The sequence below is a fragment of the Schistocerca gregaria genome, chromosome 2 (genome assembly GCF_023897955.1).
Source record: "Schistocerca gregaria isolate iqSchGreg1 chromosome 2, iqSchGreg1.2, whole genome shotgun sequence".
NCBI lineage: Eukaryota > Metazoa > Arthropoda > Insecta > Orthoptera > Acrididae > Schistocerca > Schistocerca gregaria.
This window is the reverse complement of record NC_064921.1, coordinates 1,045,351,041-1,045,365,874: the sequence shown is the minus strand read 5'-3', so window position 1 is coordinate 1,045,365,874 and position 14,834 is coordinate 1,045,351,041. Positions and strand designations below refer to the sequence as shown.

The 14,834-nt window shown below is 37.5% G+C and overlaps 1 protein-coding gene across 1 annotated transcript in view; it reads left to right on the top strand.

The window, feature by feature from the left end:
* The first annotated feature begins 11,537 nt into the window (after window positions 1–11,537).
* Window positions 11,538–14,834, top strand: part of LOC126335568 (dihydroorotate dehydrogenase (quinone), mitochondrial) — a 47,839-nt gene continuing 44,542 nt past the window's right edge. The window contains exon 1 of the mRNA XM_049998997.1: window positions 11,538–11,878. Within this exon, the coding sequence (XP_049854954.1) occupies window positions 11,870–11,878 (9 nt within the window). The 5' untranslated portion in view covers window positions 11,538–11,869. The remainder of the gene's footprint in view (window positions 11,879–14,834) is intronic.

Sequence of the window (14,834 nt, the reverse complement as noted above, 5' to 3'; positions counted from 1 at the left end):
TTGAGAAACTAACAGTTGTACGTAAACACACGGAGAGTACGAGGATACCCCGCCGTGTTCCGGCGGCGGCACATACTCAAAGCAACAGTCAAGTATGCGCGCCGCACAAGGCAGTCGTTGACCGCAAACAATTACTTCCTACGTCAAGCGTACGTACAGCTGATCGAGCGCTCAGTGTGAATGCACTGACAGCCGTAAACAAATACACAGTCTAATTTCTCCAAATAAATTCAGTATAAACCTATAGTGACGTGATGAATTATGTTGTTAACGTTCACTATTTTTCAGGATACGGTTGTATAAAATATTTAAGAACTTCAGGTAAATTTTGTGTGTGTCCGATGTTAAGAGGACTTGCTATCGAGAAAATGTAATTTCGAAGAAGAAAGTAATAAACTAAAAAGGTAACAATTAATTGAGTTTATTTTTCTGGTAACATATTTCCACTTGGGTACGTACTTTAGACGTAATTTGCTGCTCGCGATTACGTGATTTATACTTTGTGTTAACTGATTTTGACAATGATTGATTAATGGACAGGGTTGTTAATTATGTATATTATGCATCGCGTGGCTGCACTGCTTTTCACTGATGTCACATCTTTTTTATTATGTGCCTGCTGTGTTTATTTATTTAAATTATAATTATCACCTGATTAATTGTGCTGATATGGTTATGAATGTAAGTCATACTTTGTGATTTATCTGCTTGCGCCTTCATGTTTACTTATTAAGATTACATATGAACATTTATTTGCTTATGCTGATATGATGCTAATGACCTGTTTATTATGCAAGATATATATTTGCTGCTTTGCATATGGATTGAATATTTACACATTTCTGTTTTGTTGTCATAAGTACTCTTTACTTGTACGGTGTATGAACATGGAGTTTAGGTCACACTATGGTACTAATTATAGATTGTTCACTTGGCAGAGCCTCGTTGTAGGGATTGTGCTACATCCACTTGTTGACATTCTCTTCTCTACTGCTATATTTACTCGCTATTGCATGTTTTGCTTATGCTCAGTGCTTTATATTTTAAGATAAGAAAATGAACTGCCATAATTCTACGAATGACATTGGTACAAGAAACTTCATTGAAGTCACATGAGCTGGAGGTTTTATGGAAGCTGTATAAATTTATGCTAATAGGAAGGAATCTAACGACATGACATACCAACACTAGGTTTAGACCATTGACAGTTATTACACTGCATTCTTCGTGAGCAATTGAAATAGCAAATGACAATTGACACAAGAAATACTCCACGTGTTTGCTTCTGTTTTGCCAAGATTCTTGAAGTGGTGTACACACTCTGTACTCGTACTTACTTACTGAAAGTTATTCAAACTAAAAGCTGTTGGAGGTCATGTATGCATTTCTTTTATTTAATGATGGACAAGGTAACCAAAATGTATTTTATAATTCATAATGAGTAGAAGATTTGGGTCAGATGGATTACACAGAGGTTCTGTGTGGACATTGTGTCTTCGGATTGTATGGGATGATGAATTGAAGTTTGCACTAGGATTTTATCTGCACATGTTCGAGGAGACTGACTAGAGGAAAGAGCTGTTACAGAAGTGAAATGATATTGGTATATGTATCGATGTATTGAAGAGGTATTATTGAAGAATTGAGATTTTGTAATGTTGATGATTATTGGAGTTTTGGTGGATAAGACGTAAGGTAAATGATATTGGTGATAAGGTTTATATGTATCTACGTATTGAAGAGGTATTATTGAAGTATTGAGATTGTGTAATGTTGATGATTATTGGAGTTTTGGTGGATAAAAGGTAAGGTAAATGATATTGGTGATAAGGTTTATATGTATTGACATATTGAAGAGGTATTATTGAAGTATGAAGATTATGTGATGCTGATGATTATTGAAGTTTTTGTGGATAAGAGGTAAAGTAAGTGAGGAGCATATTTTTTTGTTTGTTTATATGGAACAAGGAGGATGAAGATGGCAGACTAGAACACTCAAGTAGAAGGAAGATTGTCTACACACACACTTTGTTAAATCAATAAGCAGTATATACTTTTCTTTGGAGAAAGGAAGTATTTGCATATCATGGCACACTGACAGTTGTTCAGCAACTGTACATTTTGATTTGGCTTGGCAAACATTGGTCTTCACATGATGACTATGTCTTTGACTAACTATTATCGACTGTTATACACTGTACCAATACTAATTGATACACATTTTGAGCATCAAATTTTGACAGAATTGCATTTACACAGTTAACACTATTCAATTACACAGTAGTACTTAAATGTGGATGAGAGATGAGTGAGTGTGTTTTCCTTTCCTAATCCCAAATAATTGGTACCGACCTATCTCCTAAATATTATTTTACTTGTTTGTTGTGACCTGCACTGACACCCATATATATTGTAGGTTTACTGACATTTGTGTTTTTGTAATAGTTAATATGACAATTATCTGATATCATTTGTGTGTTTATTATAATTAGTATGTTTAGTGTAAGAGCATTGATAACAATTTTGTAAAAGCAATTGTGTGTGCATTCAAACTGTTGTTCGTGCTTGCACTTGTTCAACATGATAGGTGCCACTTGGAAATGTTTAATTTCTGCTGATGAACTGTCTAATTAGTAATAGTGGATATTATTGACTGTTACCTGCACGTGTTCAACATGATGAGTGTCACTTGGAAATGTTTAATTTCTGCTGATGAACTCTGATTAACTGGCTGATTAGTGATAGTGAATATTATGGACTGTTACCTGCACTTGTTCAACATTGTTGGGTGCCACTTGGAAATGTTTAATTTCTGCTAATGAACTCTGATGAACTGTCTGATTAGTGATAATGAGTGTTATAGACTGTTACCTGCACTTGTTCAACATTGATGGGTGCCACTTGGAAATGTTTAATTTCTGCTAATGAACTCTGATGAACTGTTTAATTATTGATAGTGGATATTATGGACTGTTACCTGCACTTGCTCAACATTGCTGAGTGCCACCGTTGAAACTGTTTCTACTGAAATGTCACTTGTTGCTGTCTGCACCTATTCAACATTACTGGGTGCACTGATAGACTACTTCTACTGAAATGATGTCACTTGTTGGTGACTGAACCTGTTCAGCATTGCTGGGTGCCACTGATGGACTGCTTCTACTGAAATGTTATCACTTGTTGGTGCCTGCACCTGTTCAATATTGCTGTATGCCACTGATGGACTGCTTCTACTGGAATGATGCCACTTGTTGGTGAGTGCACCTGTTAAACATTGCTGGGTGCCACTGATGGACTACTTCTACTGAAATAATGTCACTTGTTGGTGACTGCACCTGTTCAGCATTGCTGGGTGCCACTGATGGACTGCTTCTACTGAAATGTTGTCACTTGTTGGTGCCTGCACCTGTTCAATATTGCTGGATGCCACTGATGGACTGCTTCTACTGGAATGATGCCACTTGTTGGTGTGTGCACCTGTTAAACATTGCTGGGTGCCACTGATGGACTGCTTCTACTGAAATAATGTCACCTGTTGGTGTCTGCACCTGTTCAATATTGCTGGGTGCCACTGATGGACTGCTTCTACTGGAATGATGCAACTTGTTGCTGTGTGCACCTGTTCAACAATGCTGGGTGCCACTGATGGAACTGCTTCTACTGAGATGATGTCACTTGTTGCTGTCTGCACCTGCTCAACGTTGCAGGATGCCACTGATGAAACTGCTTCTACTGAGATAATGTCACTTGTTGGTGTCTGCACCTGCTTGCCATTTTTGGGTGCCACTGTTGGAGCTGTTTAAATACTGCTGATGAAATGTTATGAGACTGCTATTTGCAACTGTTGACCATTGCTGGGTGCTACTGTTGGAACTGTCAACTACTCTGAGGAGTCCTACTTGTTTATTGAACTACTGAAAGGATTTTATGTGAATATTTGTATAAACTGATTTTTTGTGTGTTTACTGTATATGAAATGTTATGAGACTCTTACCTGCACCTATTCGTCATTGCTGACGCTATTTATTGAATTGTTTAACCACATGATACTTGTGTAAACCATTATGGAAAATCACATGCATGCAAGCATTTGTATTTCTTACTGTATTTTGTATATTAGGGTATTGCAGGATCAGTGCAAAGCCAAAATTTATTTAGTTATGTGGTATTTACTTATTTAATATTATCTTTTATTATTGTCTGTATTTTTGGACGAATTTGGTGGTATTTTCACCACCATTGCTGGCAAAAATACCATCAAATTCTAGCCCGTGGAGGAGGGGCAATTGAAAGGTGGCTACACTGAGTCACAGCGCCAGAGATTGCGCAAAAAGAGTATTATTCAGTCGCCTCCACTGGCAGTGGCCGCTGAGAAGTTGGAGAGAGTAGTAGTAGTTCTGAGGTAGGCGTGATCTGCTCTTGTTGAGACGTCGATACAGTACTAATTGTTCTGTTGGGCAAGACACCATATGTTATTCGATTGGGGATGTTGTAATGATCAAAGTGTATTTTTCGTCAATATATATGAAGGTAAAGATTTTTTTTTATTTCAAATGTCTTATGCCTCTTGGTCACAGGTTCAGTCAACAAAGCATCTGGCTCGTGTTTTTGTGTTAGACTGTAATTCTGGTTTCTATATGCAATTATAGTATTTCTAGTTTTTTTGAATTACTTCAGTGTAAATCGTGTTTAAAATATCTTGTCTTATTGAGGTAGAGCCGTGTCAGATGTGTACGTTGAATCACACTTCCACACACAGAACAGTTACACTTATGCTTTCTTGTTTCGCAGCTTTTATAGTTGCTGGGGACTTAATTAATTAATTGTGTTAACGGAAATTTCCTTTCATTCCTTGTTGTTATTCTCTGCAGTCAGATTGCATACTAATATTATTCAGGGCCAGCCAGTTACGAGACAGCGAAATCGGACAAACAACAATTAAAAATTAAAATTATTAGCATTCTATATTAAATAAGCCCCCATGCAACCATCGCTAGCAAAGTCGGCTGTACAACTGGTGCGAGTGCTAGGAATTCTCTCTAGAACTGCCATGTGGCGGCACTCGGTCTGCAATCACTGATAGTGGCGACACGCTGCTCCGACGTATACTAACGGACCGCGGCCGATTTAAAGGCTACCACCTAGCAAGTGTGGTGTCTGGCGGTGACACCACATAAATTTCTACTACTGTAGTAGGCGTGGGCTTCGTGTCTGTCTTGGCCACAATAATGAATTCACTGTGCTGTTTGTAGTACCTTACCCGCACCCCTATATTTATAATCATTATTAAACCTACTCCTGCATTACCCCTATTTGATTTTGTATTTATAACCCTGTATTCACCTACCAAAAGTCTTGTTCCTCCTGCCACCGAACTTCACTAATTCCCACTATATATAACTTTAACATATCCATTTCCATTTTTAATTTTTCTAACCTACCTGCCCGATATAGGCATCTGACTTTCCATGCTCCGATCTGCAGAACGCCAGTTTTCTTTCGCCTTATGACGACGTACTCTTGAGTAGTCTCCACCCAGAGATCCGAATGGGGACTATTATACCTCCAGAATATTTTACCCAAGAGAACGCCATTATCATTTAATCATACAGTATAGCTCCATGGCCTCGGGAAAAATTACGGCTGTAGTTTCGCCTTGCTTTCAGCCATTACTAATACATTATTAGTGCAATTCATGCAACAAATGAAACAAAATCAAAAACAAATTTAACAAAATCAGAAACAAATGGGACAAAAGTTAGACACAATGGAACAAAGTCAAAAACAATCACAGCAACAAATGGGACAAAAGCTTCAAAAGTTACACACAATTGAGCAAATGCTTGAACAAATTTGTAACGATTTAACTGCTGAGTTACTTAAAATCGAATCGAAATGTCAAAAAGTTTGTAATGACGTAAAAACACAGATTTGTGAGCATTTTCAACCTTTTTTTTTTCGCGTCTTGAAAATGCATTACAGAATCACGAAGCAGCCATAAAAGAACTGCAAACTATTGTTCATGAAAATCACGACACCTTACAAGCTACAATTGACTCTGTTACTTCTACTGATTCGGTTACGCAACTTTCAAAAACTAAAGAGATCTTAAACAACACAGTAAATACGCTTTCGACACAAATGGACACTCAGAAACTTGGTTTAGAAAGACACACAGAGGAAATCGGTTCATTACTGGAGAAAGTAGTCGAACTTTTGGATCAGCTAAATAATTTATCTGACCGGTGGCTTTTGCTGACACAGTAGAGTATGAACAAATTAAGAAATTCAAACAAAATAAGAATCAAATTAACACGCAACACAAAAGAGAAATCCGCGAAGTACAAGATCAGTTGGCACAAGTAATACAAGAATTACATATTTCAGAGGACACTCGCTCTCCAATACCGGAAGAGGGACATAGAAATACGGAAAAGCCACAAAATAATAACATAGGGCATTTCGGAAATTATGAAAGAAATTGGCAATGTACACCGAATTTTGAGATCGAACCGCCGACACGACATAACAATGACCGATATGCGGCTCGCCGACATGATGATTTTGACTATAAGCTGCTTATTACTACATGTAAATTCAAAACATTTAAGAATTCCGGCAACGACATTCATCCACAAACGTGGCTTCATCAAGTCTCTCATTATTTTCCTCCCAACTGGTCATCAGAGCACAGATTAGAATTTATGTTTGGCTACTTAGAAAATGAACCAGCTGTAAAAATGCGATCGGTCATTCACGATTATCACAGTGAAGGAGAATTTTATCATGCCTTCCTCTCAGCATATTGGTCTCAAGCCACACAAGACCGAGTAAAACATAGCATCGTAATGATGAAACATTTTGAACAATCTGAATTTTCCAGTCTTGTGAAAATTCCGCATTTGCTTAATCAAATTACCTGAATATTTACGACATACTATTTTGGCAGGACGTTGCAAATACGACATTGAAGCTTTTCAGGGACTCTTACAAGAATTTGAAATTGACACCGACAATCGCGGAATGCGAAAACAGGAACACAACAATTACAGGTCACATCCGTCGCAATTCCGCGATGAAACAAATAATAACTGGACACGACAAGGCTATTCTCACAACACAAATCGTGACAAAAACAGACACTACCCGTATGACAACCATTGGTAGAGTAATAATAGTTACAGAGAAAGATCGAATTTCCGTAGTAATGACTTTAACAGAGACAATCAGAGAAACAGACAATATGGGAACCAAAATAATTATTATCAAGGGAGACAGATGCAATGGTCCACCTCGCAGTTATGATTCCAGGAGAAGTTCTCCACCACGTGTCTGACAAGAAACAAACTATGGAAACTAGAGACGTCATTTACTGTGATGTGAATTATGGGATATACAATATTGTTCTGTTTTACATCATGTTCCTTGAGTAAGATGTACCTAATGTCTTCCATTTTCACGTAATTAAAAGTCAAAGCAGCTACGTCGTTAGCTTCGTAAGCTCGTTTTGTGGCTGCCAATGGTGTGAGTTATTGTACGTTGTCTCTTTGTTGTCGCACTTCGTTATTGGGATTTGGAGATCTAACTTCTCCAATTTCAACCTGTCGAGAGGGCCCTGCCCTGTTTGAATCCCGCCAGTTCTGGTTAAATTCTGGTCCATTTATTTCAAGAAGCCATAGTAAATGACACTACTGTTCAGAAAACCATTGCTTTTGCTTGCCGTGTGCTAACAAAATCCGAAAAAAAGAATTATTCCATCACTGAATTAGAAGCTTTAGCTGTCGTTTGGGCATTTAACAAATTCTGTTTCTTTCTTTCTGGTAAACATGTAAAAGTATATAGTGACCATCATGGATTATTTTTTATGTCTTCAAAATTAAACCATGACAGGTTAAGACGTTGGGCATTGTTCCTGCAAGAATTCCACTTCACAATAATCTACATTCCCGGTAAGGAGAACATTGTTGTGGACGCACGGTCACACACACCGGCTGGGCTTGAGAAAAGTAATACAGAAACCAACCTCCAGAAAAATTTCAGTATTCTTTAGATTCAGAAAGTCGCCGCATCTTTAAAGGTCACAGCTCATGAACAAGATAAAGATCCGATATGGAAAGACATCAAAAGTAAATGGCATGAAAAGACACACACAGAGATTCGGCAATATTATCTGGTTAGAAGCAACGCACTCTTCAAATGTTGATGACAAGCTATGGGTACTTTGCATACCTGACGATTTTGTTAATAAGCTCATTTGGTACATTAATTTCAGCTACGCACATTTTGGTTCACAAAAATGTTATCATATTCTTTGGATGACTTGTTATTTTAACAATATGGAAAATAGAATTTGAAGAGTCTTGTCTAGTTGTAAACATTGTCAAAATGCTAAAGCATCTATCATCTGACATCGTGCTTCATTGTTTCCTATCATTCCTACTAAATTAAAAGAATTTGCTGCTGTTGATCTCTTGGGACCACTTGTCAGAACATCGAATGTATTTTCTTACGTTCTAGTCGCTGTTGAACTTACTTCAAAATTTTTTTCTTTCACACCGATATGTAAAGCCACTGGACGGTCTGTATCCAACGTCTTTGTTAAAAATTTCTTACGTGAAGTTGGACGCGTTAGTAAAGTCATTTCAGATAACGGACCGCTTTGGAACCATAAAATCAAACCTGTTTTTATTTCATTGCACTCACCACATTGTAACGCGTCTGAACGGATTATGAAAGAAATCAGTAAGCTTTGCAGACTTTATTGTCACAGAAAGCATCAATATTGGGACAGATATTTACACTTATTTCAAAATGTGCTGAATGAGATGCCTCATGACTCCATTGCTTTACCACCTATTCTTGTACTGAAGAATGAAGAACCACCAGACAGACTCAGAGAGCTTGTATATTTTCCAAATACACATAATCTTCGACACAAAGATATAATTGATTTGGCTATTAAAAATATAAATTCTGCTGCAGACAAAAGGAGAAAACAACACAATAAAGCAAATTCAAAGAAACTATATATTGGTCAGAAAGTTCTCATTAAAGCGCATTCATTGTCACATGAGAAGAAACATTTGAGTCACAAATTCTTTCTGATTTACAATGGACCTTATAGATCCGACGTATACCACACGAAAATTGCGTTGAAGTTGAAACTCTGCATACTAGGAAATGTAAAGGATTACACCATATTTCACATGTGAAACCATTTATTGAGAAATAATTTCCTTTCTGAATTAGTCGTTGCTACAAGATTTCTGCTTCACATTACTAGTACGCTTTGTTACACTTAGAAACTGTTAACATGCAACAATGTTTTGAAGTCAACTTACCCAGTCAAGAACCTAGAAAAGTATTAAGACTATAATTTTATAAGTCGCCTTGCTAGCAGATGCAATTACGGACATTACGGTTAAGTTTTGAGAGGTTTTGGAATGTTGGTTGCAGAATAAACCGCGTGTGAAACTATCGCCCTTTGTGAATATTCTGCCTGGGGTGTTCCGTATGCATGTACAGAACATTTTGGCAAATATCTTCTTTCGAAGAATCCAAGGAAGAGGGCCGAATGTGAACTCGTTTTGTAACAGTGTGTTGCCTGTGTGAATCTCGTAATATTTCGTGTCGGACTCAGTACATTTCTGGCTGTTTTATGTGTGATATAAGCTGCACGAACTAGTAGCAGATATACTACCAACGTAAATATGGGCTTGGTGACACAATAAATGAAAAGGCCCAGAATAAAACATCAGTATCTACAAATAAACATTTTCAGTGGAGGGAGGAAGCACTCACTTTGGCAATTATTGTTAGAGATTTACAGGTTTATCTTGTTACTGGAGTTACACGGACTTTGTAAGCATAAGTATGGATGGTGGTTTTCTTCAACGTTGCTTTTCTCGTCGTCTACATAGTACCTACGAATGCAGAGCAACAGATGGTGAATGGACTTTATACTGTGGTAGGTGAACATTAAATAAATTGCGAAACGAATCCCACCAGCCCCACCCCGCCGCAGCTGAAGAAAAATAAAGATTATAAAACCCCAAGTTACTGGTCCTATCCTACATCAGAACGAGGGAACTTCACAAATGCGATTGTTGGATTATTAAGGAATTATCTTCAATAATGTACTGGAACGATAAAATATTTTTTTATTGATTAAAAAAATACTGTTTTTTATTGTTATACTTGTAGTACCTAAATTCATGCTGTGATACGATTCAGGCTGTAGAAAAAATATTGAAGTTTAATTGTAAATTGTTCCTATTATTTGACAGCTTCTCACAACAACTAACACAGGAATGAAAGAAAGGATGTCGAACAGCCCTTAAATAAGCATAATAACGTTATAGACGTCATTGCTGTCAGAGAATCAGTAACAAGTCCAGTGCAACACGTGCGCGATTAATATATATAACTCTGGACAATTCCTGTGAGGTCACTTCCCCCAGACAGATGATAAAATCGTAGTTTTTTTTTGCCCATGTGTGGCCACCGGCCAGCGTGAAGAAAACGCAGAACGAATGCTACCCAGCCCATTCTCTATGCTTAAACGCAGCTGTCTGCAAGTGCACAGCAAATGAAAACGCATTGCCTGTATTTTTTATCTGAATACCACCCAAAACACGGAATAACACGTGCGTTTGGTCGTAGGTAGAAATCCAGGATCATTGTAGTTACATGTGAGAATTCCCAGTTTTTAGTGGCACAACTTAAGAGTCGCAACTTTTGTCATGCCACAAACAGTTCAGCTTGGTTGTACTTTGTTGCGCCACTTTCGTGCCACCATTGTTCCCTGGCGGGCACTATTTCAAAACACAAGCCTTCTGTCGCAGTTATCGTGTTATAACTGGTGCTGTACGCCATTCGATTTCAGTGTTTTTTTAATTGTATTTCTGAATTAAAGTGAAAAGAATTGTGGTCAGGTGCGCCATCGCAGCTTGTAGAACTACAAGAACCGCAACCTATGTTTGGTTTTCTGCAGTAGTGTGTGTGTGTGTGTACGCAAACCAATTATGTATCTCACTGTCTTAAAGGGTTGTTGAACGAATAAAGTAACTTAATATATTTAATCAAAAAGCGAGTCGTATGGACTTTGTAATTTGTGACACCAAGCATTGTTAAATTGTGGATCATATTCAGGAAATAGTTCCAGAGTATGATGTGGCAGCTGATAAAATTAAAGAATAAGTTATTCGAAATGCCTAGGTCACCGAATATAATAGGATTTTGACATCTTTGCCATTGCTGATGGAATTTTCATCTCTGAGTGTTATTTCTTTTATAAATGTGTTTTGTTTCCCCTGTTTTATCCCTGTGTGAAATCTATTTTTGCTTCCAATATTTGGGTTTCATCTTCCTTGTATTTAACTTTTGGCACAGCTCTAAGGCTGCCCTATAACATCCACATGATTTCAATGTATATCATATTGAAAGCTGCGCAATTTGCGTCGTCCTATGTGAATGGTAGCTCACGATGCCACTACGGCGAGCCAAAAGCTATGGCATCACATAAGACGCGTGTGAACTCCGCTTAATACGCATTGCCTCTGGAACAGAAAATCATGACTCTTTGGCGTTTCATGAGTGTGTTTTCTTTAATAGTAATCTTTGGAGGGCGCAATGTATGTTTTGCTAGTCGTGATGGCTATTACTTGTTGTAGTAAAATTTGAGGTTGTGATTACTTTACAGTCATGTTTTGTACACAATGTTTTGAAAGAAAATTTTTCTTGTGTGAATGCAGTTGTTTTATTTAAAGTCATAAAGCTGTTAAATTTGATGTTATAAACAAGTCATATAATTTTATAGTGCAAAATTTTGTTATGAACTAATCCGAAACTGCACTGCCAGAGAGGGACAATGGCTTTGGTGAGTAGCTGCTGATTGGGAAAAATATACAGTAATGGTTGAAGTTAACCAGTGGATTTGACGAGAATAATGCTTTTGATTAGCGAATGTCATGAGTAACATCGTTACTTCGCCGCAATTACCTTGATAATTGTGGCCTATATTTTTTTTCTTAACGTTATTTTGAATTGGGATAACATTTGGATAGTTGTATTTCATTACTTTCAGTGATTATTTAATTACCTTCAAGTAATAGCGTTTACACGTTCGATTTACGTTGGCCGTCATTATAGTGAAAATAACAATAAATTGGTCTTCCTGTGACGTTAGAGTAATAGACTTGTTTCACAACGGGAAACAGAAAATTAAAAAAAAAAAAAAAAAGTCGTCGTCATCCTATACATAGCTTAATATATTACTCAGATTGCACAGATGAACCGAAATGACTACAGTGCCATATTACTGTTGGCATTATAGAACGGAAACGTGGTAACTGTGTACATTTAAGTGGGATAAAGTTCCAGGCCAAAAAGTAAATGCTATACTGCACTGAATAGTTCTGCGAGTGCTGTTAGTAGCCTCGGGAACATCAAAATGAACAGTTCTAGCGGCGTACGTGCCTCTACCAGTAAATGTAATTAACTTTTTGTAGCAGTCACAGTCGTTATGTGAGTAGATTCCCACATTGATTGACCTCTGATAATGCTGATCCAAGGCAGTGAGAGTTACTAAATGTTCAGCTACAGTTTGTTTGCCAGAGTAACATATTATTAACCAGACTGGTAATAGGTACTGGTCGATAGCAATTTCTAAATTCAACTTTGTTTCACAAAATAGACTGAGTTTCCCAATAGTGCACTGCGTGCCTCCTTTGCTGTAAAGGGAGCAACAGAAATTTCACCATTAGTTAAGTTTAGTTAAGAAGGGGGAAGTACACACAGTGATAAAATGTGATTCAGTCACAGTATTCAGAAAGGAATTAACAGGAAAAACAATGACGTAAGTTTACTAAGAAAGACAAATTGCTAAAGAAATTTAATATCAGTTTAAGTTGTGTCTCAAGTTGGCATTGCAGTGCCTGTCTACTTTGAATGGTAAATTTTTGCTTATATTCGGTGGGCAATGATTTGAATTTAGCAGTCTGCCTCACTACTACTGTCATGAAATATCATAGTTACTGAAAAGCAGTAACACTTGGTAATGAAGTCTTTCATGACAGAGCCGTGGAATAAAAGGTTCATGACTAATTTACCACCTGAAATATGAATAAAATCCTAAGCTCACGATGACTGCCTCCATCATCTTCATCAGGGGTCCATTCTGACCCAGCACATGATGATGGAGGCAGTCATTGAAAGCTTGGGGATTTTATCTAAATTTGAACCTTTTATCCCAGTAACACTTTTGGTTACGATGGCATTCCAACCAAACAGCTAAAGTATTGTCATATTACTTACATAAACAAGAAATTGAGAATCCCAATTAGCTGAAAAGAAAGTTAAAAATGTACCTAAATGAGTCACTCATAGAAATTATACGGATATTTAGAATGATAAACATGGAGCCAACTTCAGCAGTAGTGTGGCTGTGAAGTTGTAGAGGTTTAAAAAATTCATGCAAACAGTTGCAAATAAAGGATTATAGGAATCATATACTTGGGTTTTTGCAGTTTTAAAATTGTTTTCTTCAGAAGGTATAATAGGCCTTAAGCCACGTGCTGATTAAGTACATTAAATAAACCCAAACAGGTATCATCATATTTGACATCCATCTTAAGAACACAAATAATTACAAGTCACAGCTATTTTTACAGCACTGTAGTACTACAGGTGGACAGATCAAATGCCAAGTGTAGTGGCCATTAACACATGGAAAAAGTCAACTGCTGTTTGCCACATACATACTGCTGTAATCCAAGTAGAATCCCTCTGGTCTGTTGTACACAAGTCAACTTGGCATTTGATATGCACACCTATAATACTATAGTGCTTCAATCCTAAGTCATAGGATGTGATTTTTTGTGTTCTTAAGGTGGATGTCAAATATGACAAGTGCCATTTGACTCTATTTAATGTAATCAGAATGTCCATTGCACCTTCTGAAAAGATAATTTTAAAATTATGATAAAACTTTTTTTGCAACTATTTGGCTGATTTTTGTCAACCTCTCTGAGTTTAAATTTTTAGAATTGAAAAGCTGTGTTACCTACATGCCAAGTAGCAGATTTTATTATAGAGCTGCATGATAAATTGTAATGCATTATAAACAGGACTATTTACCAGTCACTGGCAATGAATACATTAACTCAGTCTACATCCCTTAAGGGTCTGTGTTTCCTTCGGATCTTACACAAATACTTCCGAGTCTCCTACAGCTGCTACCTGGGTAGCAGCCTGTGACGTCTAGTGCATAACTGAGCCATTTAGGGAGACTCAGTATTTCTCAATTCTACGGCACAACCTAGCTTGTCACAGAACCTTTGTAGTGTCTGGTTCAGTGCTTCATCTCAACTCCGAACCAGGGCTCCATAATCAGTTCTGGGGACAATGTTGCAAATTTGAGCTTCATTGAAACTCCTTGCGCGAGGCTCGTCTTCCTTCTCAATCTTCTCTGCCAGTTGCTGGAATGATCCAGGTATGACCTCAGAGCCCAGAGAGAGGCATCATTTGTTCCAATGTGTGCCTCAGTGTGCAGCTGATTGCACCCTGTTCCTCAGTAGTTGCTGGGATAGTCTCTTCAGCATGTTGAATAAGGCCTCCAGGTATTCACACTGAGTGCTTCAGGTATTCCAGCCTGTACCTTGTTGCCATTTCCTTAAGAGGTACTATTATTCACCATATATTTGAAATGCTGATGATTAGTAGACCCCTCACCCTTTTGCATTTGCCTCCCTTTGAGACAGGATAATAAAGGCTTCCCAATAGGTCAATTGAGTCCTACTCGCTCAGGCTCATTTTCGGTTTTGAAAGAAAGCATC